This window comes from Humulus lupulus, chromosome 4 (assembly GCF_963169125.1).
Source record: "Humulus lupulus chromosome 4, drHumLupu1.1, whole genome shotgun sequence".
NCBI classification, from domain to species: domain Eukaryota; kingdom Viridiplantae; phylum Streptophyta; class Magnoliopsida; order Rosales; family Cannabaceae; genus Humulus; species Humulus lupulus.
The window spans coordinates 242,015,671-242,043,090 of NC_084796.1; the positions used below are offsets into that span (position 1 = coordinate 242,015,671).

General features: G+C 35.4%; 3 protein-coding genes across 5 annotated transcripts; 2 read left to right on the forward strand and 1 right to left on the reverse strand.

The window, feature by feature from the left end:
* Positions 1-9,994: 9,994 nt before the first annotated feature.
* Positions 9,995-13,612, forward strand: LOC133831446 (probable glycosyltransferase STELLO1). The gene is made up of 3 exons (XM_062261744.1): positions 9,995-12,155; positions 12,392-12,518; positions 12,783-13,612. The coding sequence occupies exons 1-3, from the start codon at positions 10,459-10,461 to the stop codon at positions 13,245-13,247; spliced, it is 2,289 nt and encodes a 762-aa protein (XP_062117728.1). The 5' UTR covers positions 9,995-10,458; the 3' UTR covers positions 13,248-13,612.
* A 718-nt stretch (positions 13,613-14,330) lies between these two features.
* Positions 14,331-15,477, forward strand: LOC133829480 (uncharacterized). 3 transcript variants are annotated; one of them, XR_009891801.1, is made up of 3 exons: positions 14,331-14,619; positions 14,716-14,779; positions 14,876-15,477. XR_009891801.1 is itself a non-coding variant. In XM_062259201.1 (3 exons), exons 1-3 carry the CDS (start codon positions 14,528-14,530, stop codon positions 15,304-15,306), a joined length of 555 nt encoding a protein of 184 aa, XP_062115185.1. In that variant the 5' UTR covers positions 14,331-14,527; the 3' UTR covers positions 15,307-15,477. The 3 variants fall into 3 exon arrangements, 2 of the variants coding, with proteins under 2 accessions (XP_062115185.1, XP_062115186.1); XM_062259201.1 differs by having other exon boundaries at positions 14,908-15,477; XM_062259202.1 differs by having other exon boundaries at positions 14,911-15,477.
* A 3,499-nt stretch (positions 15,478-18,976) lies between these two features.
* On the reverse strand, positions 18,977-24,811 carry LOC133831447 (magnesium-chelatase subunit ChlH, chloroplastic). Its single transcript, XM_062261745.1, has 5 exons — positions 23,188-24,811; positions 22,801-22,883; positions 20,395-22,197; positions 19,731-20,207; positions 18,977-19,582 (listed from the first exon to the last, which is right to left on the reverse strand). The coding sequence occupies exons 1-5, from the start codon at positions 24,593-24,595 to the stop codon at positions 19,205-19,207; spliced, it is 4,149 nt and encodes a 1,382-aa protein (XP_062117729.1). The 5' UTR covers positions 24,596-24,811; the 3' UTR covers positions 18,977-19,204.
* Positions 24,812-27,420: the final 2,609 nt, after the last annotated feature.

The following is a 27,420-nucleotide window of genomic DNA, read 5'->3' on the forward strand; positions in this document are numbered from 1 at the left end:
TGAGGTAGGAGAAAGGCAACTACTTGGACCCGAAGCTGTTAGAGAAGCTCAGGATGCAGTAGCGCTGATTAGAAAGCATATGCTCGTTGCTCAGAGTCGTTAGAAAAGTTATGCGGATGCCAAGCAGCATGATGTGGAATTCAAATTCGGAGATCAAGTCTTCTTAAGGATATCTCCTATGAAAGGTGTGAAGCGGTTTAGGAAGAAAGTCAAGCTTAGTCTCAGGTTTATAGGTCCTTTTGAGATATTGGACAAAGTGGGAGCAGTTGCATATAGATTAGCCCTACCGCCAGCACTAGCAGATAGTCACAATGTGTTCCACATCTCGATGCTGCGTAGATATGTGTCAAACCCATCTCACGTCCTCAAGCATGATACGATAGCACTCCAGAAAGACTTAAGTTACGAGGAATAGTCAGTTATCATCCTAGATAGAGGGATGAAAGAATTACTGTAATGACCCAACTACTCTAGACTTTTGGACCATTAACGAAACTATATATACAAATCCTTAGTAAAACTTACATTTGCGAAAATACCATAACTTTATTAGGAAACTTGTAAAAATAAGAGTTACTTACAAGAATATCAAGAAGGATATGGGATCCCATTGTTTGAAAAACAAAACATAACATGATTTATAATAAAAAGGAATTACATAATAAGTGCGGAAAATACATATAAAGACCATAAAAAACAAGACTATATCCTCGAAAATCGAACTCTCGACTCCTTTAATCCATTCACCACCGATACACATTCTCCCAAGCATCCACGAATCTTTCCCGTCACTATAGCTATTTTCCCGCACATATAAACAAGAAGGAATGAGCCTAATTCCCAGCAAGGAAAATCTACACATAGTTCATATACATAAATTTCATAAGAAACATAAAAACATAACATAACATATATATATCATACACATACTATAATGGCCATTATTACTTGGGGTCCCATAGACTAAACAAGTCATATGCCCATCAGATTAGTGGGGTCCTACTAGCTAAGTAGGTCATATGCCCATAATCTATTTGGGGCTTGTTTGTAACGCCCTGGATAGCCAAGACCGTTACACTGTGTGTTTATAAAGTGCCAGACTTGCTAATCAAGTCATTAAAGTAAAAGCGTGTTACTGAATTAGTAGAGGAACTAGGGTTAAAAGTGTTTTGGTCTCAAAAGTACGTTTTCATTACTAAACATTGTTTACGTACATGGGATCCCAAAATTGACAGTTTAAAAGCCATTTACAAAAGTTACAACGTTTAGATACATCAACTGGCCATACTAAGGCAAAAGCGAGCTGTTAGGTAATCTCTGTCCTGACACACTTCTCGACCGTGGTGATCGAACGGCTGGCTATGTACATTTCACCTCGGAGCTCTCCACCTCAGGCCTGGTCCAGCTTGCCCTTGCCCTTACCTGCACCACGAAGCACCCGTGAGCCAAGGCCCAGCAAGAAAACATAGAAACAACAGAGCATGAACAACTAGCAACAAATGAATTACACTTATAGCATCTCATCAAATACATAATGCACAGACGATAACCAGGGCTAGCGCTCACAGGCAGCTCCCTCTGTTATCCTTTTATTTCCGGCACTCAATGGCCAATTCGCGCTCCGTGCGCTAATCTCATGAACGGTACTCTTAGAACGCTTATACGTGTCCCTTGGCATAATACCAACGATGACACAATACAACTTTCAGGAGTACTTAGTCCCATTCACAACCATACATTCGGGTGCAGTTTTCTTACCTTTCAATTCAATAGCTTTAATTCTTCGACACCTTGAGCACGATCCCACTCGAGCCCTAGCGCTCACCTAAACACAATCATGGCCAAAGTCAACATCAACCCTCAAGTTCAAAACCTAGCCCCGGGGCCAATCCCGAGCCCCCGGGATGACCTAGTTCCACCAAACAAGGTGGTGGAACCAAACCCCAAACCTTAGGTAAAAAACCCTTGCAAATTACCCTAAAATCCCTTTCAGAAGGCAGGGTAGCGCTACAGCGCTCTTGGGAGGGCGCTATAGCGCTACAGACAGAAGCCAAAACCCTTCCAGCAAAATGGCCTAGCGCTACAGCGCCCAAAGGCTAGCGCTGTAGCGCTAGTCACAGACAGCCCAACACCCAAAATTTCCATTATGCGATTTTCTCGAGCCAACCTCAACCAAACCTCTTCCAACTCTTACCCAAACTTAAAAACAACCTCATGACCACACTCCACTCATCCCAAACACCCTAACCATCTAAAATCCAAGCACATGCAATCACAAACTCAAAATTCACCATAGCCACCTCCAAACTCTAAAACCCAACATAAACCAGCTGAACATCAGAACTAAAGCTTAGAATTCATACCTTTGATAGAATTTTGCCCACAAGCTATCCCTAGGCTCCCTTGGCTTGCTACTCCTCAGCCCTAAGCCTGAATTCCCCAAAGTTCCATTCAATTCAATTCAAGCACCACAACTTAAAAACCAGAAACAGAAATGGATGAACTCTAGAACCTTACCTCAAGTGTTGGTGAAACCCTGCTAAACCTCTGTCAATTCCTTAGTCTTAGGTCAAGATCCTTGATGTTTAGTTATCCCAGCTCTCCTCTAAGCTTTACTCCAGAAATTCTCAAGAAACAGATGAAGGAAAGTGTAAACCGACTTTAGAGAAACTCTCTCTGTTTTCCCTCTTCCTTTTCCCTTCTTTTTCAGACTTCCTTGATATTCTATAAATTCCACTAACTTAAAACCTCAGTAATACCCATCCTTAAGAGTCCAATGACCTTTATGCCCTCCCAATTAACTCTAATCCTTTAGTCCACTTAAGGGCATTTTAGTCATTTTACCTAATTCCCGCTACTTCCTCGAATGTCTATATTATTTCCCGCTTGATTCCCGATACCTAATTAATCACCAATAACATTCCTCAATGTTACAATAATCTCCAGTTTATCCACTAAATTCCCATTTACACCCCTGAGCTCACCCCGAGCCGGGTATAAATCCCCGCTATGACTTTTCCGCTACTTAGCTCACTAGGATCGTCTCGAGTCACAGATCACAGATATATCCACATAATAATGTGGTCTCAACAATTATCACATATATCAAAGCAGTTATGCCCTTCTACCCTAATCTGGGCCTACATGCATACAAACACGCATAGTCATGCATCTCAAGTACTCAAGTAATCATATAACATGCTTTAAATCATAATTATACATCTTAATCACTAAAATCACACGTAATCTCCATTATGCCCTCCAGGCATGCTAATCAAGGCCCTTAAGCCTTATTAGCGAATTTGGGTCGTTACATTGTTAGTCAAATGGGTCATATGCCTAAGCCTACAAACATACATATCATAACACATATCATAACATAAGAAACATAAGATAACATATAAGACATATAACATATGCATTTCTATCCTATTTTCCTTACCAAGGTTACCAGGATAAGAGGACAGTGTTGGGACTTTTGGAACACTCCTAAAACCATATATAACAGGGTGAGTAGATTTGAAGAAAAAGAAATGAAAGGAATGGAAAGACTAAACCTTGAGAAAAATACTTACCAAAACCTTTTTGCTCAAGAACTTAGATTTCCTAACCAAAATAAAGATTAAGGTTAGAGGCTGAGTAGAAGACTATGAGAACTTAAAAGAACAAGTACAGAAATGAACTAGAGTTTTGGGTTACCTTGAAGACTTGTAAGACCAATCTACACCTCAAACCGAAATACTATAAAACCTTACTTCCCCAAGTGTTTGATAAGCTTATGATGATCAAGCTTATGATTCCCCAACCCAGGTGTTTACACTCTCACACTCACTTAGCACTTGCAGCCTCTGAACTTAGAGCAAAAGATGAATAATGGCTGGGTACTAGGTCCTATTTATAGAGTTTAGGAATGAAAGGATTTTAATTTTACTTGAATAAAAATAATAGCTTTTTAGGTGAAAATAATTTGAATTATCGTTCAGCAGAGGCTGAAGATTCGTTCAAAAAGATGCTGGACTTATCAAGAGGTTGAAGAGCTGAATGGAAAACGATTTCAAAATGTTTCAAAATATACTGAAGGAGGCGATATATCGCCCCCTATAGGCGATATATCGCCTGGGCCAGTATGCCCGAGGCTGTCGTGCTCGTGTTTTCCGTATCTACGTGCTGCGATATATCGCCCCCTATAGCTGCGATATATCGGCAAACACAAAATTACACATTTTTAGCTAAATTTGAATGGAGTAAACAGCCTTGACTAAGCCCTCAACGTATTCAAAGCTGCTGGCTGACCTTATAGCATTCAAACTTTACCCCTTATTAAATTTAATCCTCAAAATACTTAATCCTTAATCACCCATTCATAACATGTGCTTAAAATCCTATTGGTTCTTATCTAAACCTTATAGTATAATAAATATTATCCTTAATATCAGTCATATTAATCAAACCTTAGGTTAAAATTAATATTCTTAAACTATAGGTTAAACTTAGAAAATCTAAAGTACTACTATGAGTGTCCAAATAATTCCCGGTCTGAACCAAAAATCCACAGTTACAAAGATAATGCTATAAATATTATAATACTACTATCTATCTTAGCTAAGTAAAGTTCTTGGACTCTACAATTACGGTCTAAAAGTATTCTGATAGTCAAAGTCCTATGGAGAAATAGTTCTGAACATGAGGCAACGTGGGAGTTGGAGGAGGACATGCAAGCTCGGTATCCAGAATTGTTTGGTAAGTAAATTTTGAGGATGAAATTCTTTGTAGTAGGGGAGAATTGTAGAGTCTCATAATGTTTACTTAGTTAGCTAGTTAGTGGTAGTTGTAGTATTCTAGATTTCGTGGATTTTGGTTCAAACCGGGACTTAGTTGGAAACTCCTAGAAATAGTTATGGATTTTATAAGTTTAACCTATAGTTTAAGAGTATTAATTATAACATAAGGTTTGATTAATATTGCTAGTCCTAAATATGTTTCTTATTATAACCTAAGGTTTAGATGGAGCCAATAAGAATATGACACTTGTCATAAGCATGATTATTAAGGAATTAGTATTTTAATGATAAAATAAGGAAATATAAGCTTTAGTCTTCACCGAAAACTATTAGGATTGTAGTTTGACTCAGTCAAAGCAGTTATTCAATCTTAATTATGCTGAAAAAGTGCAATTACGTGTTTAAAATATTCACGTATGCCGATATATCGTAGTTGGGAGCCGATATATCGCCTATCAAAGAATACGGAAAACACGTTGACATTGCACGAACGTTTGAACTGAGGCTCGGGATTAGGGCAGAGCCGATATATCGCCACATAGGGGCGATATATTGCCCTAATTTTTTTTATTTGTTTTTAATTTTTTAAAACAAGCTTTGACTCCTTAGACCTACATCTGAACGATTTGACCGAGTCTTAAGCCTTTGACTGACGAATATTCAAATATTTTCAATTATATTCATTATTTTTATTCAAAGCCAAAAAGAAGATATTTATTCCTAGAACTCTATAAATAAGACTTAGAACCCAACCCTTCCACTTACTCTTCAATTATGATCAGACTCTAAGGTGCTAGACTACTATAGAGTGATAAACACTTGGGTTGGGAAAAAGCTTTGCCATTCTTAAGCTTTATAAAATACTTGGGAAGTGAGGTTTAGTGAATTTCAGTATTGGAGTTAGACCAATCCATAAGGTCAATTAAGGCACTCTTATTCTTTAAGTTCAATCCTTTAAAACTCTTTAGTTTTTCTTTAGTTCATTTTTATTCAGATCCTAACTTTTAATATTGGTTTTTGATTAGGCTCTTGAAACTTAAAGATCTTTCTTGGTAAGTTTCATCTTGAAGGTTTAGTTTCCACATTTATTCTTTACTCTTTAGAAATACTCACCGTTCTAATTATGGTTTTAGGAGTGTTCCAAATCCCGCATTTGTTCTCAATTATCCCGGTGTTGGTAAGGAAAATAGAATAGTTTTTATATGCTTGTATGTTATGATTATGCTATAATATGTTATGTTATGTGATGTTATGATATGTTATAGTATATATGTTTTGGGGCTTATAGTTGCCTAGCTAGCAAACCTCATTGTATTTTGAGGCTTATAGTTGCTTAGCTAGCAAACCCCAATGTTTACCATGTACATGAGTTATAGTTGAGATATATGTTTATAGTATACGTTTATGATATGATTTTTGTATATGTTTTATATGTTGGTAGATTTTCCTTGCTGGGCATTAGGCTCACTCCTTTTTCTTTTAGTGTGATGCAGGAAAATAGATACAAAGGCAGAAGGATTCTTGGAAGCTTGGTGTGTGTGTTGAGGTGAATGGAGTGGATGGGCTGCGTGTCGATTCGAGGACGACGTTATTTTCTTTAGTCACTTTAAATTACATTTTTATGTATTTTCCACATTTAGCTTTGTAAACAATTTCATTTAAAGTTATGTTTTATTTTAAAACAATGAGCTCATTTATGTATTACAAATATTATTTTAAAGTTTTTAATAAAGTTATGAATTTTTCTCATGTATGTTCTCTTCAAAGTAGTAGTTATGTCTAGTAAAGTTAATGATCTAAGTCTTAGAAAAAGTTGGGTCATTACAACAAGTCACTATGGGGCTCGACACCCACAGCCATGTGACGAAGCAGTCACCTAGGCTCAGCACCCATAGCCATGTGACTAAATAGTCACTAGGGCTCTCTGGTCCTGACTCTAAGTGACTAGCCTTAGGCTAGACAAGCGCTTTTAGTTTTCATCGAACTTGAGGTTGGTCCGGCATTAATGCTCATTTGAGTCATTCAATGAAGATGTCGATTAGATCTAATCTTTATTGGCTTGCGTTAAACACGCTAAGACCGTTCTTGACTTATTAGTCAATACCAGGTGACCAGTGCTCAGTATTACTGTCGAACTTGACAAGTGAGTCATAGCTTCACAGTTAATACTGACACTATTGCCTATTCTGACTAGTTAGTTAGTGCCACGCACAAGTAAGCAATGCTACCAGGCATATATCATATGTCAAATATCCAAATGTAGGGCATTCATCATGCTTACTTAACAATTGCTAGCATAATTAGGATCATGCACAAACACAGAGACTCAAGCTCTGATCAATCTCATTTCAACATTCATGGCATGCCCTAATCACATGTTTCTCGTGCATCACATACTGGGTGCAGTTTTTTTACCTCTAGTTCGGGCAAGAAATAACAATTGATCGACCTTTGAGAATGATCAATCCCTTATCCCTTAGCGGTCACCTAGTCATAACCAAATACGATCTCCAATTAATGAAAATCAACAATAAAATGGTCTTGACCCAAACCTCACTCCCGAGACTTTGAATTGTACCCAAACGGTGAGTAGATTCGATCCTGAGCCTTAGGAATTGAAACCTCGAGCCAAAAACCCTTAAAAACACCCAAAACAGGAATCTAAAGAAACAGGGTAGCGCTACAGTGCTGCCCCCTAGTGCCCCAGCGCTACAACCAGGGGCAATCTACCCTGGCTAGCGCTGTAGCGCTACCTTTTGGGCGCTATAGCGCCAGGACCAAGCAGATCACCCTGGTTCTTTCCCCTCCTTCAAATCCTCCATTTCCAATATGAAATTCAAGCTTCCAAACTCCAATTAAACCCCCAAATGAACCCAAATACCATCTACACATGTCCTAGGCATCACAACCCAAGTAACATTTGCCAAAAACTCCCATTGAAACTCAACTTTCAATCCAAAAACCCAACTGAAACTCAATGAGAAAACAGAGCAAGAACTAAGGTTTTAATGGCTAGAAACTCACCTCAATCTCATCTTAGCACCCTCTTCAATGGTGGAACACAACCCTAGCTTATCAAAGCTTGGTTCCCTAGGTTGATTCCTCAAAAGAAGCTTCAAAATCCAAGGAGAAATTGAGAGGAAATGTCGTACGGGAGAAGGAAGAGGATGATGCTCTATTTTTTCTACAGCCTTCTAAGCTTTAATGGCTGAAACATATCCTTTAGGGTGAAAAGACCTAAATGCCCTCATGCCTAAATAAAAGCGGTAACAACCACTAAGGGCAAAATCGTCATTTCCCGCCTATCTCGTTAATTATAATTAACACCCTACAATTCTCAATATTCTCAAATGCTAATAAATCATATCCCATTACCCTTTAATTCCTAGCAATGTTCTAATCGACAAATTACCCTGAGACTCACCCGAGCCCCGAAACCGTTATGACCAGACCGATAACTTGCATTCAAAGATCATCTCATGCCGAATGGCTCGAACAAATCCACATATAATGTGGTATTATTTATAATTCACCCACATACATGAAAATACACAATTACGCCTGGCCAAATTACCAAAATGCCCTTATAATTAAAAATGGACCCATATGCATACATTTATCATCATATTATAATATAATTCACATAAACATGCATATAATCATTTAATAACATAATAAATCAATTATGGTCATCCCGGCCTCCTAATCAATATCCTAAACCTTATTAAGAATTTTGGGGCATTACAATAACCGCACCAAAGATTTTGGTACCTAGCAAGGATAGCTACATAGGTCGTGTGACCTACAAGGGTTTGACTAAATAAGAGTATATAAAGGAGAAATTTTCGGCAACATTGACTACTGTAAAGAGCCAAATAATCAATCTTTCAACAAATTTTCAACGAACCTGAGTTGCATTTTTATGAAGCAATCATCCACACATTACCATTCTGCAAGATCCAGGCTTCGCGTGATGATGAGTTGTACATTTATCTGGGCAACACATATTGTAGATTTAGGGTCCTCAAGTTCGCATTGGTCATTGGCCTCAACTGCAGTCAGCTACTTTTAGAGGATGAGTTGAAGGAGAATTTGATCTCCCCACACCTCATCAATACATACTTCAACAAAGGGGATGAGATTATTAGACTCATGCACCTAGAAATTGCTTTGCAACAATGCGATGTGGTACATGATATTTGGAAGCTTGATATCATTAATTTGGTGAATGCAGTACTCTTTCCCACCAAGATGAAAATTTTATAATAAAGCGACTTTTGTAAGCTAATGAACTCAATAAAAAATAACACAAACACTATGAATCATCTTGAATAATTGACCTACGTGTACGAGTCATTCTTATTGATCTTTCTAACTCAAATGCTAATAATTAGACGAACATGAGTGAAGTGAGTTTTGTTATGTGTAGAGTTTTCTCAAATGTGAATAATTGTTTTAGTTACTTAGCCAATTTAATTTATTATCATTATTACTACTATTATTCAAAGTATTAAGTCTTAAATTGTTTTTTTTTTTTGTGAAATTGTTTTGACTTGAAACTTTATGTGGGTTTATTTCACTCTACTGTAATGATGATACTACAACAATGATTCTTGTATTTTGATCAATTTAGATCTTTACTAAATATATTGAGTTCGATATCTAATTTTTTTTTCTCTTTTAAATATACATCTACGCGATTTTATGTTAACTGTGAATATTTTTAGGATGAACAAAAAAATTATTTGGTTTAAGTAGTTTTTTTTTTTTCATGTAAACATTCATGTTACCTTAAATGAATTATATTATTGCTAACACACACACACACAAAATATGATATAATTTTCAATTTTTTTCTTACTACTCTACATGGCTTTCAATTATTCCCTCTTTTTGAACTTATTAACAGCTAGAAATCAAACTTTAATAATATTACAATAAACAAACTTAAGATATTACAAAATAAAAATTGTGTTTCTTACTCTTACTCGAAGATGACATCAGTCCCACATTTTAACATTATTATATTATATAAAAGCAATTTTCATTTCTGAAAAAAATATATGAACCATAAGAATCATCATCACAAAGGCCAGATCATTGTCAATCACAATTATTTAAATATTTCATTAAAAGCTCTAAAAATCAAATTGTAGAAATGATCCAATTAAGCAAATGAATAATCAAATAATATATTTCTAGATTTAGCCGAAGGTGAGAAATCATAGACTGATACAGAGAAGAAGACAGTGACCCCTCCCCAACCAAACTAAACAACTACTCTACTCCTTCAAGTAGAGCAGTTATATTCAAGCCCAAGCAAAGCCAAAGCCAAAGCCAACCGACGCTTTATCTCTCTCGTACCAGAACTTGTCGGTAACTCAACCGCAGCTGAGAGAAACCAAAAGAATATTATTGGACAAACCAACACTTATACCTCACACTTTCTCTCTCTTTGCTCAAAACCCAAGTAGTACTCTAGTAGTAGTAGAAGAAGAAGACCAAGCTTTCTGAGTCTTTTCATGGTGTGAGCTTGATCAGAGACCGAATTGGGAAGAGTAGTTTTCTGGGTTTTTGAGATTTTTTTGGTTTTGAGGGGTTATTTGAAGAGATTTGTGTTCTGGGTCAGGGACTGGAGATAGAGAGATTTGGGGGGGTTTTGAAGGGCTCGATTTCAATGTTGGTTCAAGACAGAGTAGGGCCTAAGTCTCCGAAACATACCCAGATCAGGAGCTTGCCCACTCTCCATCCCGGTAGATTATCTGAGCCCAAAAACCTAGATTTCTCAACATGGGTCTCTGAGAATCTCTACAAAGTCGTCACCGTTTTGGTTCTGATCGGCACCGTCGCCGCAGTCTTCTTCCTCCGGAATGTCGGTGATACCGCCGCGCTTCTCTGCTTCGAGAGCCAAGCTCAAGCTCTGGAGAAGATCGAATTCCCCAAAGTGAATTGGAATTCCATTACTCCAATCACTGATAAGACTTCCCCTTATGCGAATTTCCGGACGGAGCGGTGGATCATCGTCTCCGTCTCGGATTACGCCACTGATTCGCTCCGAAAGCTCGTGAAGACCAAGGGATGGCAGGTTCTGGCGATTGGCAACTCCAAAACGCCGTCGGATTGGAGCCTCAAAGGTGCGATCTTCTTGTCTTTAGAGGAACAGGCTAAATTGGGGTTTAGGGTTGTGGATTTCCTTCCTTATGATTCGTATGTTCGGAAAACTGTGGGTTATTTGTTTGCAATTCAGCATGGTGCCAAGAAGATCTTCGACGCTGACGATCGTGGTGAGGTGATCGACGGTGATTTGGGTAAGCATTTCGATGTGGAATTGGTTGGAGAAGATGCTAGACAAGAGACTATTTTGCAGTATAGTCATGAGAATCCTAATAGGACTGTTGTGAACCCTTATATTCATTTTGGGCAGAGATCAGTTTGGCCTAGGGGTATGCCATTGGAAAATGTAGGTGAGATTGAGCATGAAGAGTTTTACACTGAGATTTTTGGTGGGAAGCAGTTTATACAGCAGGGTATCTCAAATGGATTGCCTGATGTTGATTCTGTGTTCTATTTTACTCGAAAATCAGGTTTGGAAGCCTTTGACATTAGGTTTGATGAGCATGCCCCAAAGGTGGCATTGCCACAGGGTATGATGGTGCCTGTGAATTCTTTCAATACCATTTACCATTCTTCAGCATTTTGGGCCTTGATGCTTCCTGTGTCTATTAGCTCAATGGCTTCGGATGTACTGAGGGGTTATTGGAGTCAGAGGATGTTGTGGGAAATAGGTGGATATGTTGTGGTTTATCCCCCTACGGTTCATCGGTATGATAGGATCGAAGCATACCCTTTTTCGGAAGAGAAAGATCTTCATATTAATGTAGGTCGTTTGACTAAGTTTTTGGTGTCTTGGAGATCAGGAAAACATAGATTGTTTGAGAAGATTCTAGAGTTAAGTTTTGCAATGGCGGAGGAAGGGTTCTGGACTGAGAAGGATTTAAAGTTTACTGCTGCTTGGCTTCAGGACTTGCTTGCTGTTGGATACCAGCAGCCAAGACTAATGTCATTAGAATTGGATCGGCCTCGGGCCACCATTGGTCATGGAGATCGGAAGGAGTTTGTCCCACAAAAGTTGCCGTCTGTTCATCTTGGGGTTGAGGAAACAGGGACAGTGACGACTGAGATTGGGAATTTGATTCGATGGAGAAAGAATTTTGGCAATGTTGTGCTAATTATGTTCTGCAGTAGTCCCGTAGAACGTACAGCTCTTGAATGGAGATTGCTTTATGGGCGGATATTTAAAACTGTGGTTATTTTGGCCGGGCAGAAGAACCAAGATCTTGCTGTAGAACAAGGTCAATTAGAGCAAATATACAGGTAACTTGTCTATGTCTGGCATTTTACTTTGTACCTAACTGTGTCCTTACTTTAATTTAGGGGATTTAGCTTTATATTTACTTAAACTTGTTGAATAGTATCTCCAAAATGCACTTTAGCTGAGCAGTGAATAATAAGATAGCAGAATTATAATGCAGTCTTAGCAAAGTTTTGATAAACTTGAACCTAATATAGACACAAGTTTTAAGCTGCTTATCTTTAATGGATTTATGCAGGCACCTGCCCAAGATATTTGATTTATATAGCAGTGCAGAAGGATTTCTATTCCTTCAGGACAATACCATTCTTAATTACTGGAATCTGCTAGAAGCAGACAGGAGTAAACTATGGATTCCAAACAAGGTAATATAGTTTAAGCATTAAAATTTATAACTCTTTAACTTCTAGTTATAGTGTTCAATGAGTCCCCACAAATAATTCATTGATGTTAACCTTTCCTCTTCTTCTTGGCTTCATTTGAAAGGAAACTAAAATGAATTTGACTCTCTAATCAGAAGAACCTGATATGACATTAACACAGTAAACCACTGATAAGCAGATGTCTGGCATAAGAAACTTTGCTATTGTTAACTTGTCTCTTTCTCTAACCATTTTGATGGGATTTAGGTATCGGATTCTTGGGTTACTGTTTCGACTAAAGACAGTGATTGGTTTTCGAAACAAGGAGCCATGGTAAAGAAAGTTGTTGACTCAATGCCTGTTCACTTCCAAGTCAATTACAAAGAAACTGTATCAAGTGACCAGAGCCTCACAGTATGCAGTTCTGAGGTGTTCTACGTCCCCCGGAATTTCGTAGCTGACTTTGTTGATCTTGTGAATCTAGTTGGAGATCTAGAAATCCATCATAAGATCGCAATACCCATGTTCTTCGTATCAATGGATTCGCCACAGAATTTTGACTCGGTGCTTAACAACATGAATTATAAACAAGAACTACCTGCAAACTCCTCCACTTTTTATTCAGCCAAAGTCTCTGCTGTTCACCCATGGAATATATCAAGTGAACCAGATTTCATCAAACTTATAAGAATAATGGCAGAAGGAGACCCTTTCCTAATGGAGTTAGTATGAAGGTAAAACCATCTTTTGATAGATAGGATAAAAGATACTTTTACCACTTTGTTAATTGTTCTCCAAATCCTTGTACTCTTTTTTGTTTCTTTATTCTTCTTTTTGGGCTTTAGGGGAGGGTATATCATTTCTTTTTCTTTCCTTTTAATTTTTTTTTTCTTAATTTGTAGATTTATTTTGTATTATTCGTTATTGATGGAAGATATGCTCCAAAGAAATCTATACATCTATTTCATTTTGCCTTTGTATGAAATGAGAAATTGTAATCAACATTCTTGTATGGTTGATCGATTCAAATTCTTGTAAGTGGTACATTGTACATTTTTTTAACTTTGAAATATTACGTTCTTAACTGTTATTACATAGTAGCGATTTCAACTGAACATACATTCTTTTACTTATATTTATTTATAATATATGTATATATACGCGCCTAAAAAAAGTTTACATTCAATTTTTTTTATTTATAATTTATTATTATGAATAACTCAAGAAGAAATTTGACATATTAGAAGGGTTAATAGCATAATTGTTTTTCTTAGTATGAATTAACAGCTTGGTCCTTGAATTGTCCTTGCGATAATTAATTTTAAATCTTAAAAATTTGACCATAAATCATAAAAATTTGATCATAATAATTTATTTATGTGCACTCAAAATATGTAATTAAATATTATTAGGTACTGCTTAATAAAACACCCATGTTTTTCACTAAGCATCCATTAGTTCTCACTTTGATGAATTTGATTGACTAAGTTAAATTAATAAAAAAAAATCACATTTAATTAATCGATGAGTGTTTTTATTTTTAAATATATTTTACAAAAAAAATCTATGTTCAATTATTAATTATTTTTAAATAACCATTCTAAAAACACTAAAAAATTTATACAGAATGATATTAAATAAATTCTTCCAAATTTTTAACGTATATTTTTCCTAAAGATTAAAAATATTCCAATTTTTTATTTATATTAATTTTTTAATATATATTTAACAAACAAATTTAAAACATTGTTTTTTTTATAAATTTAAAATATTATTAACTAAATATAAAATATAGAGAAATTCTAATTCCGAAAATTGGTGGGACTGCGTACATCATCCTATAAATTTGTCTTATAATTTCTCCAACCCCTAATTCATAGTCAAAAGTAGAGCCCACTATAAATATATGCATATCCGTAGATAGACATTTGTATCGTTCTCTCATTTTTACCATTTTTAGAAAGAAAGTGTTTTTTTTTTCTTCCTAACAGAAAGAGCTTTCGTGAAAGATAATGGAGTTTTCTTCAACCCCTGATGAAATCACAGCATCCATGGCTCTACTCGGTCTTTCCTCGTCTTCATCTTCATCAACCTCTCCTCCAAGGTCAATCGCATCTCTCTTTTCTTCTTCTTCTTTTTTTTTCCCAAATTGCTTTTGATATTTCGAACTGAGAAAACTGATAATCTCCTTGTTCCACAGTAACTCTAGTTTCGAAGAAAGGAACGAAGAGACAAACCAGAGCAAGAATTCACTCAAGCTCAAGGTGATCCTACCTTTTCTCTTATTCTTTAAGGGTTTCTTTTTTCTTTTTTCGAATCTTGTTCGAAATTCTTACATTTTGATTGATAATTTCTCCAAGATGAATGAAATTCTGTGTTTGACTCTATGAAGAAGTGGAAAAAACGGATTCGGGAAAGGAATGAGAAACAGAGAGTTGAAATTGAACAAGGGCTAAAGAATAATAAAGAAACTGAAGCGACGAAAATGGAGTCTTCTTCTTCTGCTGCTGCTGAAACTTCAAAGACCGAATCGGACGAAGCGCCGAAGATTGTCGGAGAAGAAGGTGCGAAAGCTCGAAACGATCCACGGCTGACAATGGAAGATAGATTGTTGGCGGAGCGTCTTTGTAAGTTGAAATCCATGGCTGGTGAAGAGAATTCTGAGGATGAAGTGGAGAGAGCGTTGGAGATGTATGAGTGTAACGGTGGGGTTCGAAGTGGAGAGCAATTTCCCCAAAGGCAGAAAAGTAGTAGTGTTTGGAGAAAGAGAAGGGACGATGAGACTAACTAGGAATTCGGAAGATTTTTGGAATATTCGCTTAGAATAGAAGAATTTTTTTTAATAAAAAAATTACAAATAATAAGAATTTGTGTAAATGTGATTTTATATAGTAAAAATGCCCATTATTTTTTATTAAACGGTGAAATAAAAAATAAAATAAAATAAGTAGTCTCTTCGTCACCTCCCATTGGTTAATACCGTGAGACGTGTATATCTTTTTGTCGTGTGCAAAGAGAAATGGCAAGGGGCCAACACCAAAATGGTGAAGTGGCATACCAATTGTTGTAATATAATATTGAGTTCCAAGGTCTGCTAATCAAATATAGATATCATTTTACATGGTGTTTGACACTTTAATATGTCAAATAACAACACTCAATATAAAGTAAATATAAAAGTAAAGTATCTCACAAAAAAAATATTTTAAATCAAAAATCAAATTGTTCAGAGCAAGCATCGTGTATATTAGCTAAAACTTTAAAATTTTGAAGAAAGAATGCTTTTGACCTCTCATTTAAAGCAATACTCTATATTACATCTACACATTTGCATTTTTACATGAGATGAGATATGGTAATGTAAAAGTTTGATGTAAAATAGAAAAAGTAGGATTTGAATGAGTTAATTTGAAGGATGAGCATCCATTGGGGTAATACACACTCAAATTAGATTTAGCCAATTTGATTAGATGCACTTCTATATTAAAATTAACCAATTCAATATATATACAATAATATTAATAAATTTTAATATATTGATATTAAAGACAATAATATTATAATAAAAAAAGCGTAATTGGTGAAAATGATCTATTTTTTGAAGTTATTTTGCATTTTGGCCTATTTTTAATCTTTTTTAGCAAAATGACATCTGTCTAAAATTTCGACTAGCTGTCTGAAATTTTTTGACTAGATGTTTGGAGTGTCGGATGCCATTTTGCAAAAAATTATCAAAACTAGGCCAAAGTGCAAAATGACTTAAAAAATTGGGCCTAAAAAATTGAATTGTCTTATTACCTGTTTGAATTGTGTGTTTTGACACATTATTTTTTAGACTTTATGTTTTGTATAATGGTTAAAATAAACCGCTAAATCCAATTATGATGAATAAAAAAATGAATATAACAACACAGTTGATAGACAAATAGTTGTGTTTTTGTTTTGAGTTGTTAGTTTAGTGGATTATTTTTTATCATAGTTCAAAAAACTTTAATCAAAATCAGGTTTATGTGTCTTTTTGAACAATTTTACAAAACACAAAGTCTAAAAAGTAATTTGTCAAAATACAAGTTCCAAATAAATAATGAGACAAAACACAAAGTCCAAAAATGTATAATTTAAAAAAATAATTAAAAATATCTTAGGTGATATTATAAATTTTTAATTTGTAAACTTTTAAGTTTGTTTTATTAAATTTAAATGTGTAATGTATTTTATTTTATTATTTGAGTTTTTAATATGAAAACTCTAAATTGTTTGTTGTATAATTAGATGTTAATAACTAATTTTGTTTCACAAAAAGTAAAATTATAGAATTTAGTGAAAGTATCAAAAAATTAATAAATAGTCTAAGATTTTTTTTCTTTAAAAGTATTATTATGTATAGTAACTTATCCAATTGCACTATTGTAGATTGAATTTGATTGGTTTTGAATTATAATATGGATTGAATTGGATCTCAAATATGAAATTCACACCTAAAGCAAATTGGATTGGTTCAACAATCTTATCATGAATCACACAAATTCTTGAATTCCATATCATCCACAGTACCATTGCCCAAATTTGAGAATCATCCTTCGACAAAGTATAAAACACCAAATGAAATAGACAGCACATGTTAAGAATCAAGAAAGGTGGATAATGTATGCCTATTGCTATAAGAGCACTCCAAGGGGAGTCCAATGTATGTCTAATTCTTTATAATATTGAGAAAAAATAGTTAAATAGTCTTTCAATAAGTGATGTAAACTTATATATTTTTACCTAAATGAATAGTATTTCTCTATACGTAGTGAAACACTATTAATGAAGCTATACCTATACATATTTTATTATTATTTTTTATAAACTTTTATATATATATATATGAGTGTAATACTATTATATTTAATTATTTTATTTTTTAAAATGAATAAAATATTTTTTTAAAAATATAATATTTAAATGATGTAAAGAAAAAATAGAGAAGCCGGTGTATGATATAATGTAAAAGTTTGAGGTAAATTATAAAAAAATATATTTTGGTGATGTATTTTGTAATACACTTTCTCTATAATATTTAGCTAAAACTTACAAAAACATCTTCCATCATCTCCTTTATACATATATTTATAATAACTATGCACAAACTCCAATTAATTCATATCTACATTTCCATATTATTTATATAATATTTTAATATTATTATTTTTCTTTATAAACTTTCTCTCTCCCATTTAGTATATATTTATTATTTCTTTTTTCTTTTTCAATTATTGTATTTTACTTTAATTAATAAAATATGTTTAAAGATATAATATTTAAATGATGTAAATAAATATATAGAGAAGCTGATGGTATAATGTAAAACTTGGAGGTAAAATAGAAAAATATGTATTTTGGGGAAGTATTATAAATGATGGAGTAGAACATCCATTGGGAGTGCTATAAGAGGAGTTACAAAAAAAATAAAAAAAAGGAAATATAACATGTATAATATGTATATTAAAAAAGATGCATCAAATAACACAATCAAATTTGAAAGATAAAAAATGAGTGGCCAATGTGGAAACAAAAAGACTATTTACTTAAAATTTTTTTAAAAAAAATATCTAGGTATTTGTGAATAGTAAATGGGTCATTTATTAAAAATGACACTAAAATATGAGAATTTTTTTAGGTAGGGGCATTACTTTTGTCTACGGTATAAAAATATTTTCTACTTTCGGCTAAAAGAAATTATAACTTATTTTTTTTTGCATGATGTCGTACATTATAGTTATAACATGCATCCCGCCAATTTTCAGAAAGTTCAGAATAATTTACGATGTCGAAATTAGAGTTTAAACAGTCAGTTGCACTCGTGCTTAATTTTTTTTTATACGCATAGAAAACAGACTATTTGAACTCTGATTTCGATACTGTAAATTATTTGGAATTTTTCGAAAATTGGTAGGATGACTATTATAACTATCATGTACGCTGTCATATAAAAAAATTTGGTTATAATTTCTCAAAATACCAAAATTAGAAAACGCTCATAAGGTAGGGGCAAAAGTGATACCCCTACCTAAGAAGCTTCCTAAAATATGATATCTTTGCAAACTTGAAACAAATTGGTATTAAAAAAAATATAAGTTACCAAATGCTAACCATCGCTTACTTTTTTGATAGTTCCTTGGAGTTATTAGTAACTTAGGTCTAAGGGGATGCTAAATGACTCTCCTTAGGTCCTTAATGCTTTTGTTCAATGATTTTACCTCTTGTATTTTGTTTAAACAGCCCTCTTGTATTTTGTCCTTAATACTATCATCCAAGAGAAACACCTCAAAAGAAAGTGAAAATCTCAGCTACTCTTGGTACTTTTAGTCACTTTATTCAAGACTCCAAACTCACTAACAATAGTCTTTCAGCCTCAGCTTCAAAAATCTTCCTCTATTTAATGAATAAAAGCTGTCTTTAAATGTCTTGGAAAACAATGACGGAGAAATATATTTATATATTTATTTTTAATGAACATGATAACCAAAGCAACAGTCACTACCTTAGTGCCTGAAAATGTCTTGAGTTACATCAGAAAAACATGTAAACAAATTCACATTAACCAGACATTTCAAAGCACTGAAACTAAAATTCATCAATGTACTGATAACTTTTCTTTCGTCACTTTACAAATTTTCATAACAATTTTGTTTTAAGAACTGTCTCTACCGGTCAATTCCCTCAATCTTGTCCTCAACTTCTGAGTACAACTGCCTCAACTTCTCAATATTGTCTTCTGATGTCTCCCAATAGCCACGTCCATTGGCCTCCAAGAATGTCTGCACCATCTTTCTGAATGAGTTGGGGTTGGAGTTCATGAGCCTGTTCAACATCTCCTCATCTTGGATAAAGGTGGTATTGGCCTCTTCATAAACCCAGTTGTCAACTTGACCAGAAGTGGCACTCCATCCAACAGTGTTGGTAAGTCTCTTCTCAATCTCACGAACACCTTCGTAACCAGTTGACATCATTCCTTCATACCACTTGGGGTTCAGCAGCTTGGTGCGTGCATCAAGCCGCACGGTCTCAGAAAGTGTACGGACCTGCATTGTAAGAAGCTCATTAGATTTTTGCAAAAAGAGACAAGAAATCTTTCGTTCGCAATCCAAATACTCAGTATTTGATAATAGGATTGTGTTAAAGAATACTGACAGATAGAGTTAATGTAGGAACATTGGTATAGAAGTTCACCTGAGCATTGGCTGTTGTGGTATCGGCTATGTACGCACTCGGCTTCTTCCCATCCTTTCTCAGGTTCTGAACCAGATTGGTGGGGTCTGAGTCAAAGTAGTGACTCACATCAGTGAGTGAGATTTCTGAAGAGTCAAGGTTTTGGAAGGTTGCCTCAGCTGTACTCAAAGCCATCTCAAAAACTTGTCTTTTCTCAGTCATGCCTGCACCAGGGGCATCACAATCAAATGCGAAAGATTTCCTGCTCAAATACATGTCCTGCAGCTGTTTTTCATCATTCCATGTAGAGTTCTCCACAGCAAGGTTAATGTTAGAAGAGTAGGATCCTGAGGCGTTTGAGAAGATTCGAGTTGCAGCTTCTCTCACCCCAACTCCAAGGGATTCTGCCTGTTCTAATGCGTGTTTTCGAACAAAGTTCATTTCTACTGGCTCATCTAGTTCAGCAACCATCTTTACTGCCCGATCAAGGAGATTCATCTGCAAAACAATTAATTTTGGATAAATAATCAAGTCAGTTTAAAAAGTGATGTGCAAAGTTTAGCTGCTAGCTAATAGTAATTCCCTGCAAACTAAGGAAAGGAACTTGAAATGCCTTGTTTAAAACACGTTTCATCTTTGATAACAGAATCTGAGATATATAGGCGGACAGGTTAAGGAGTGATACCTGATTGATAAAGAGATCCCTGAACACTCCTGAGCAGTTAACAACAACATCAATCCTAGGCCTTCCAAGCTCTTCAAGACTGACTGGTTCCACCCGGTTGACTCGGCCTAAAGTATCAGAAATTGGTCTGACACCAATCATCCACAAAACTTGACCCAAGGACTCACCATAAGTTTTTATATTGTCTGTGCCCCACAATACAAGTGCAACTGTTTCGGGATACTTTCCACCATTGTCAATCTTTTGCCTCTCAATTAGCCTCTCCACAACAATCCTTGCACTCTGCATAGCAGCTGTTGTAGGAATGGCTTGTGGATCAAGTGCGTGAATATTCTTCCCTGTTGGCAAAACTTTTGGGTTTCTAATTGGGTCTCCACCTGGCCCTGGCTCAACAAACTTTCCCTCCAATGCTTGCTTTAGACTCCCCAACTCATTGTCAGCTACAATTAGCTTCAAACATTCTCCCAAGAACAAAAATAGTTTTCTCAGTTTGTCCCTGTCTGCACGGTAAAATTTGGTGCCAGATAAGTAGTCAACCCAAGGTTCATTGATGCCAAACCCAAGAATGGAGCTGAGTTTATCAGCTACATCGACAACTTGGCCCTTGTTATTTGTTGTACGCTCCACAAATTTGGAAATTGCTCCTCGTGTTGCTTCAGTTATTTGCTTAAGCAGCTCGACATCCTTGAGAATTCCTTTGTCACTTCCTCTGTAGATATCCTCTATTTCTCTTCCCACTGTCTGAGCTAATATGGATGGGAATGATGTAATTTCTTCTTCAGTACGATCCAGCGCTGCAATGTTGACCAGGGTTGCTACTGCTTCCATGGCTGTCGGAGGCTCACCAATGATATGAAGGCCACAAGGAAGAAGACGTGATTCAATCTCCATGATTTTGGAGTAAACTTTTCCAACCACAAGATCTCGGTCATTAACTGAGAGTTCTGTACCTTCTTCAGGCAGGTCCACATCCTTGTCAAGATTACATTGTTTGGCTGTGCTGATAATTGAGCTGACAATCTGTGGGCCACGACCAGTGTCTTTAAGGGATTGGTAAGAGGAGATGAGTTCACTCAACTGCTTAAGACCCTTGTAGAGCCCTGCATTTTCTGCTGGTGGAGTAAGGTAGCTGATGGTATTTGCATAGCTACGGCGTTTGGCTATGGTAGCTTCAGATGGGTTGTTAGCAGCATAGTAATAGACATTGGGAATGTTCCCAATTAAACTGTCAGGAAAACAGGCATCACTCATCCCCACTTGTTTTCCAGGCATGAATTCAAGCGAGCCATGAGTACCAAAGTGAAGAACAGCATCAGCTTTGAAGATCTTTTCAACAAACGAGTAGTATGCTGCAAAGCCATGATGAGGACTAGCTGACTTAGAGAAAAGTAATCTCATAGGATCACCCTCATAGCCAAAAGTTGGCTGAACTCCAATGAAGACATTACCATACTGTTTTCCATATACCAAGAGATTCTCTCCATCAGAGTTCAAATTTCCTGGAGGTTTGCCCCAGTTTTCTTCCAATAGAGTGGCATATGGAGTTAGTTTTTGATATTCCCGGACCCCCATTTTGTAGGCAACGTTCAGGTTTGGACTGCTGAATTGAGCCTCTTTGTCATGAATGACCTCTTCAATTAAAGCCTCTGAAGTCTCTGGTAGGCCCTCAACATTGTAACCATCTTTCTTAAGGTCTTTGAGAACTGAGAAGATGGAGGCAAAGACATTCAGGTAAGCCGCAGTTCCAACATTTCCTTTGTCGGGAGGGAAACTGAAGACAGTGATTGCTAGCTTCTTCTCTGCCTGCATCAGTGCATTGAATAATAATCTAAGTCACTTTGTGTTCATACATGACTGGTGTGTATATAAACATAGCAGAAACGGCAACACATGGTTAAAAAAAATTGAGCTTCAAGCAGAAAATCAGAAGGTAATATTCTCAGCAAATAACCAAGAGTCAAGGACATTGATTGAGACAGTAGAATAAAAATAAACTCCACAACTAGGCTTTGTTTCAAGCAACATCTATATTGTCTTCTCAGCAACATGCAATTGTAATAATAATAATAAATAAACAAATAAAATAATCTCTATAGTGTCTCTTTTATTTGTAAATAAATTCTAAATAAAGCATCAAGGTTTTCATATAGGCATCTCTCATATGCAACAACTTCTAACTTTATATGATGAAAAAACAAGGTAAAATCATAGTTTTCCCAAATAATTATTACTCAATATGAGCTCACTATTCATCATTAGCAATCTAAGTTCTATGATGCTAGAACTTTAGCAGGTTACTTTTATGTATTTCTCTTAATGATACGATGAGGATGACCTTCAATTCAAAATACACATTGAAAATAATTTTTTTTAAAAAAAGAAAGTTGATTAAAAGAAAACAAATACCTTTATCTTCTTAGTGAGTTCAGCCCATCTGATTGCCCTGGTGCACAATTGTTCTACCCTCTTGTGAAGGGCATGTGCCTTCCCTGAAACCATAAAGACATTATTCGTTAATACTTAGAACTGTGAATGTGAGAACTAATAGAACCATAATTATATAAGCAATGAAGAAACTCCACAGTTTCAACTCATTCTTAATTATAAAAAAAGGCACTAAAAGATTTTTGATTTCCAAATAACATCACTTTCAACAGCTAATCATGACATTGCTTGCAAGTCATTATAAACCACTTTGTAAAGATAATTTACCAAAAAAACGATCTACACATGTACAGACAAAAAGAAAGGAATTTTGGGAAAGGGAAAAATAAAAAGGGAGGAATCACTTGCCTGTTCTAGGATCCCGACCAGCGAAAACAATGGGCTCCATTCCTCCATCTAGCTCAGGAAGAGCCACTTGCAATGCAACCTGAATTGGGTGCAGACCCAAAGTACTGTTAAGCCACTCTTCAGTTGTCTGAAACACCAAAGGCAATGCCACGATGTAAGGAACATCAAGCTTCATCAAAGCCTCAATAGCTCTTGGATGATCCTGCCTTGCTGGTCCTCCAACAAGTGCAAAACCAGTGAGTGAAATCACTGAATTCACAAAAGTTTTCTTGGTAATAGGATCGATCAAAAACTTCTCCACTGGACCTGAAAAGTCAAGTCCACCAGCAAAAATTGGAATCACCTTAGCCCCTTTTGCCTCCAATTCCATGATCACTGCCACATAGTGACTGTCATCCCCGGTAACTATATGACTTCTCTGCAAAACCAACCCAACTATTGGCGCATTTGGACCCTTAACCTTCTCACTAACATCCTTTCTAGTTCCATACCAGTTCAAATACTCCTTCACATCATCATACATACAAGGAGCCAAAGGGTGCCAAATTCCAGTATCCAAGTACAAAACTGGGTCTTTGTACTCAATCTTAAGCCCCTTCAAAGCTGGAATATAAGACCCAGAAATCATTTTCAAGAAATTCCCCAAGTTATCAGGGGAACCACCGAGCCAAAATTGAAGACTGAGTATGTAAAGTCTAGCATCCTGAGCTTTATCACTGGGCAAGTACTTCAAAACCTTAGGCAGAGTCCTCACCAGCTTCAACATGCTATCAGCAAAACCAGCAGACTGCTTCTTCTTCTTGAAGAGCTGGAAAAATGGGCTCTTGGACTGACCCAATTGAGACATACTGAAAGAGCCCAACTTGTTGAGCCTCATCACCTCAGGCATTGAAGGGAACACCAAGACTGCATCAAGTCTGTCTCTTTCTTTCTCAACCGCGGCCTTGACTTTCAAAGCAAGCTCCTCAACAAAAATTAAAGACCCAATGAAGATATTGGCATCCTCAAGGTCTTTGCAGAAAGCTTTGTAATTTGACTCGTCTCTAAGCTCTTCAACCAAGTAACCAACGAGTTCGTAAGAAGCGTACCTTTTGGTTTCGTTCAATGACTGGACTGCAGCAGTGAGAGAAGACTGGTACTGAGCTTCCAAAACGACATATACAATTTTCACAGTGGGAAGGCCATTTCTGTTCTCTGGGACAATTCGACGAACTTCTTGTGTGGTCTGAGTGAACAAGCCATTGCCAACTGCTGCACACTTCACTTTAAGGAAAGATTTTGAGTTGGGTTGGTTGGCTTTCTTTGGAAGAAACGAGTGAAGAAAGTAATGTTTTTTAGAAAGTGAAGAAAGATGATCAACTCTCGAACTTGACAAGGTGAATGATGAAGAAGATAGTAAAGAAGCCATGGCTAATTCAAAAAAAAAAAAAAGAAAAAAAAGACTCCTCTGTAACAAAATTGAGGATGATTATGGAGAGAGATAGAGATAGAAAGAGAGATAATTTGATAAAGATGGTATGAAAGAAGAAATGGGTTCTCTCCCAACTACGTTTTTCTCTATAACAAAAGCTTAACTTAAGCTTAATTTTTCTTCTTCTTCTTCTCTCTCACTTTTTTTCAGTATTGGTTTGAGGTTTTGTAGTTTTATATTTTGTGTGGACTGCGGTGGAGGGAGAAGAAGCAAGGCCACTTGGGAACAGGCAACGGTTGATTCATAATATGGTTCCGTGGTGGGAACTAAGGACACGTGGCGAAATGGGTAGTGGTAGAATTTAACGAAGGATGAATGGAGTTAATTTTGAGGTGGAGTTTTCATGTTGCCCAAAAATTATAATTATTATTATTTAGAATGATTATTTTGTTGTTTTGATTGAGAGTGGGAAGGACTTATCTATCTTCTTGGGTCATTGTGATGGAGTTTCCTGAGTTCTGATTGGTCGAGTTGGATTTCACAAAAGTGTCATTAGGGGTGGTGAGGTGGAGTGTGGATTGCTGATAATGAAAGATAAAAAAAACAATTTTTTTTTTAGAAAAAAAAAAAAGAAAGAAAAGATTTTTGTGTCAAGTCAGGATACTTGGTATTCATTGAGTTTGTGTCCCAGAATGAAAAGGAAGTGATATTTTTTCTGTGGACTCATATGGGACCAGGTATCCTAGTCCAACACCAAGTCTTGAAAACTACCCTTTTTATTATTATTGTTTTTTTTTTTTGTTTTCTAACTCGAGGTAGGTCTGAGGTGAACTGAATAAAGAGATAAATACGGTTAAAAATATAAATAAATAAAATGGAGTTAATTTGAGTAATGTTCTGTTTGTACCTTGATTAAAGCTACTCTATTAGTTTATCTACTAAATTTTTAAGTTACATCATAATGTTGGGAAAATTTAACTCAAAGGGAGAAGTGTTACAACCAAACACAAAAGAATACAAGTAATAGTAACCAAGATTTCTCAATTAAAGAAGACTACACACTTAAAGACACAAAGTTACAAGTATCATAACAACCAGGCCGTCTTAAATATTTTTGGAGGCCCTGTTCTAATCTAAAAATTTGGGCCCCTAACAAAAGCCTACCTATTTTTTTCTATTCATGAATTTTACTCTTAATTTTTAATATATAATATTATATATATATATGATGAAAGCAACTGACTGTTTGAGAGTTTGACTAAATATTTATGAATTAACAATTTAACATTAAAAGTGGGATTGGGAATAGAAACAGCCTTTAGAAATGGAACTTAATAATCGTTCATTTAAAAGTGGGAACAATGTTTCATTTCATTTATTTAAAAAATAAAAAAACTGAAAAGGTTGGTAAATGAATTTGGCCTTATTGGGTCCTGGGCAATAGATCAAATTGCACAGCCACATAGCCAGCTCTGATAAGAACAAACAAGAAGAGAACTACTCAAGGCTTAAACAAGTCTTAAATGAATTTGTCTAAAAAGTTATATCCACCCTCACTAGCACAGTGCGAGAATATACTTTAGAAATACTTTTGGGATTTATCAAGTTTTCTCACTCTCTCCTAGTATTTTAAATGACAAGTATATAAAAACCTCATATGAACAAAATTGTCGATGTTATAGAGTTTCAACTCTCTTTTTATTTTGAAATAATTTCCCAACGCCTTAAAATTGTTATTGAGTGTTTATAGACATAAAAGAAAGATTTCAAGATTGCAGAACCAAAAAGAGCGATCAGACTGTTACAAAATAGCTCCAAAATAGAGTTGTTACGTAACATGCAACATATCGCCTAGATGTGGTGATGCGTCGCCACTTCCTCTTGGTTGCTCTTCTTTTTGAGCACTTTTAAGTGTCAAAACGTCCTATAATTTTATTTATGTAACTCCTATCATTTATACACATTATAAAGGATAAAATATGATAATAACACCTACAAAACATCATAGGTGACGTATTTTTCAAAATCAAATCAAATGTGTATTTTTTATATACATTAAGAGAGGAAGTTACATATATGTAACCATAAGTTACCACATTTGTAACACCTCCGTATAACTTACAAATTGCTTTGTAAATTCTCATTTTTGATTTATTTAATTGATGGGTGTCGTATGTCGTATCAAATTTAAATATAATTTTTTTTCACTTATACTAGCTACTTCAGTATAGCGGTAAATAAGGGTCGAACCCATGAGAACTATGATCAAATTATTATTCAAAATAAGAACTAAACTAAAATTAGAAAGAGATTTTAGTTTTAAAAACTGAAAACATAAATGAAATAATGATCAAAGATTAAATAACTAAGGATAAAACGATATTAAAGAAATAGTCAAGAATTACTCTCTACCTTCGACAATCAATCTATCAACAATGACGAATAAAATTCCATATTCTCAATTAAATTATTAACCCCGCAGATAACACTTAAGCAGTCAATTATCACAGTTTCTCTATCATACTTAATTAAAGCTAAGCACTCTTAATTAACCATTTTTACCCAACAATAAACGCATTAAGCATGCGATCTATTTAACCTAGTAAAAGCATTACACTCTATGGAAACAAGTTAATCTAGGCAAAAAATTCATCAAGCATGCAGTTCATTTAACCTAGGTTCTATTTTTCATCACAATCAAAATACCCGTCACAATATCCTAATTGTAATTTATCACTCTACTTAGAATCCTAAACTATTAGGTGAATAACAATCCTAAGATGATAGTAAAACAATGCAAAACCCTAAGTAGTGGCCATCTA

What these genes read in the sequence shown, in the direction of transcription:
- LOC133831446 (XM_062261744.1), top strand. Translation starts at nt 10,459, where the DNA reads ATGTTGGTTCAAGACAGAGTAGGGCCTAAGTCTCCGAAACATACCCAG. An exon ending in CAATTAGAGCAAATATACAG is followed by an intron (nt 12,156 to 12,391) that starts GTAACTTGTCTA and finishes GGATTTATGCAG; the next exon opens with GCACCTGCCCAAGATATTTG. An exon ending in AACTATGGATTCCAAACAAG is followed by an intron (nt 12,519 to 12,782) that starts GTAATATAGTTT and finishes GATGGGATTTAG; the next exon opens with GTATCGGATTCTTGGGTTAC.
- LOC133829480 (XM_062259201.1), top strand. Translation starts at nt 14,528, where the DNA reads ATGGAGTTTTCTTCAACCCCTGATGAAATCACAGCATCCATGGCTCTA. An exon ending in TCATCAACCTCTCCTCCAAG is followed by an intron (nt 14,620 to 14,715) that starts GTCAATCGCATC and finishes CTTGTTCCACAG; the next exon opens with TAACTCTAGTTTCGAAGAAA. An exon ending in AGAATTCACTCAAGCTCAAG is followed by an intron (nt 14,780 to 14,907) that starts GTGATCCTACCT and finishes GACTCTATGAAG; the next exon opens with AAGTGGAAAAAACGGATTCG.
- LOC133831447 (XM_062261745.1), bottom strand. Translation starts at nt 24,595, where the DNA reads ATGGCTTCTTTACTATCTTCTTCATCATTCACCTTGTCAAGTTCGAGA. An exon ending in TGGTCGGGATCCTAGAACAG is followed by an intron (nt 22,884 to 23,187) that starts GCAAGTGATTCC and finishes TTATGGTTTCAG; the next exon opens with GGAAGGCACATGCCCTTCAC. An exon ending in GGGATCTCTTTATCAATCAG is followed by an intron (nt 20,208 to 20,394) that starts GTATCACTCCTT and finishes ATTGTTTTGCAG; the next exon opens with ATGAATCTCCTTGATCGGGC.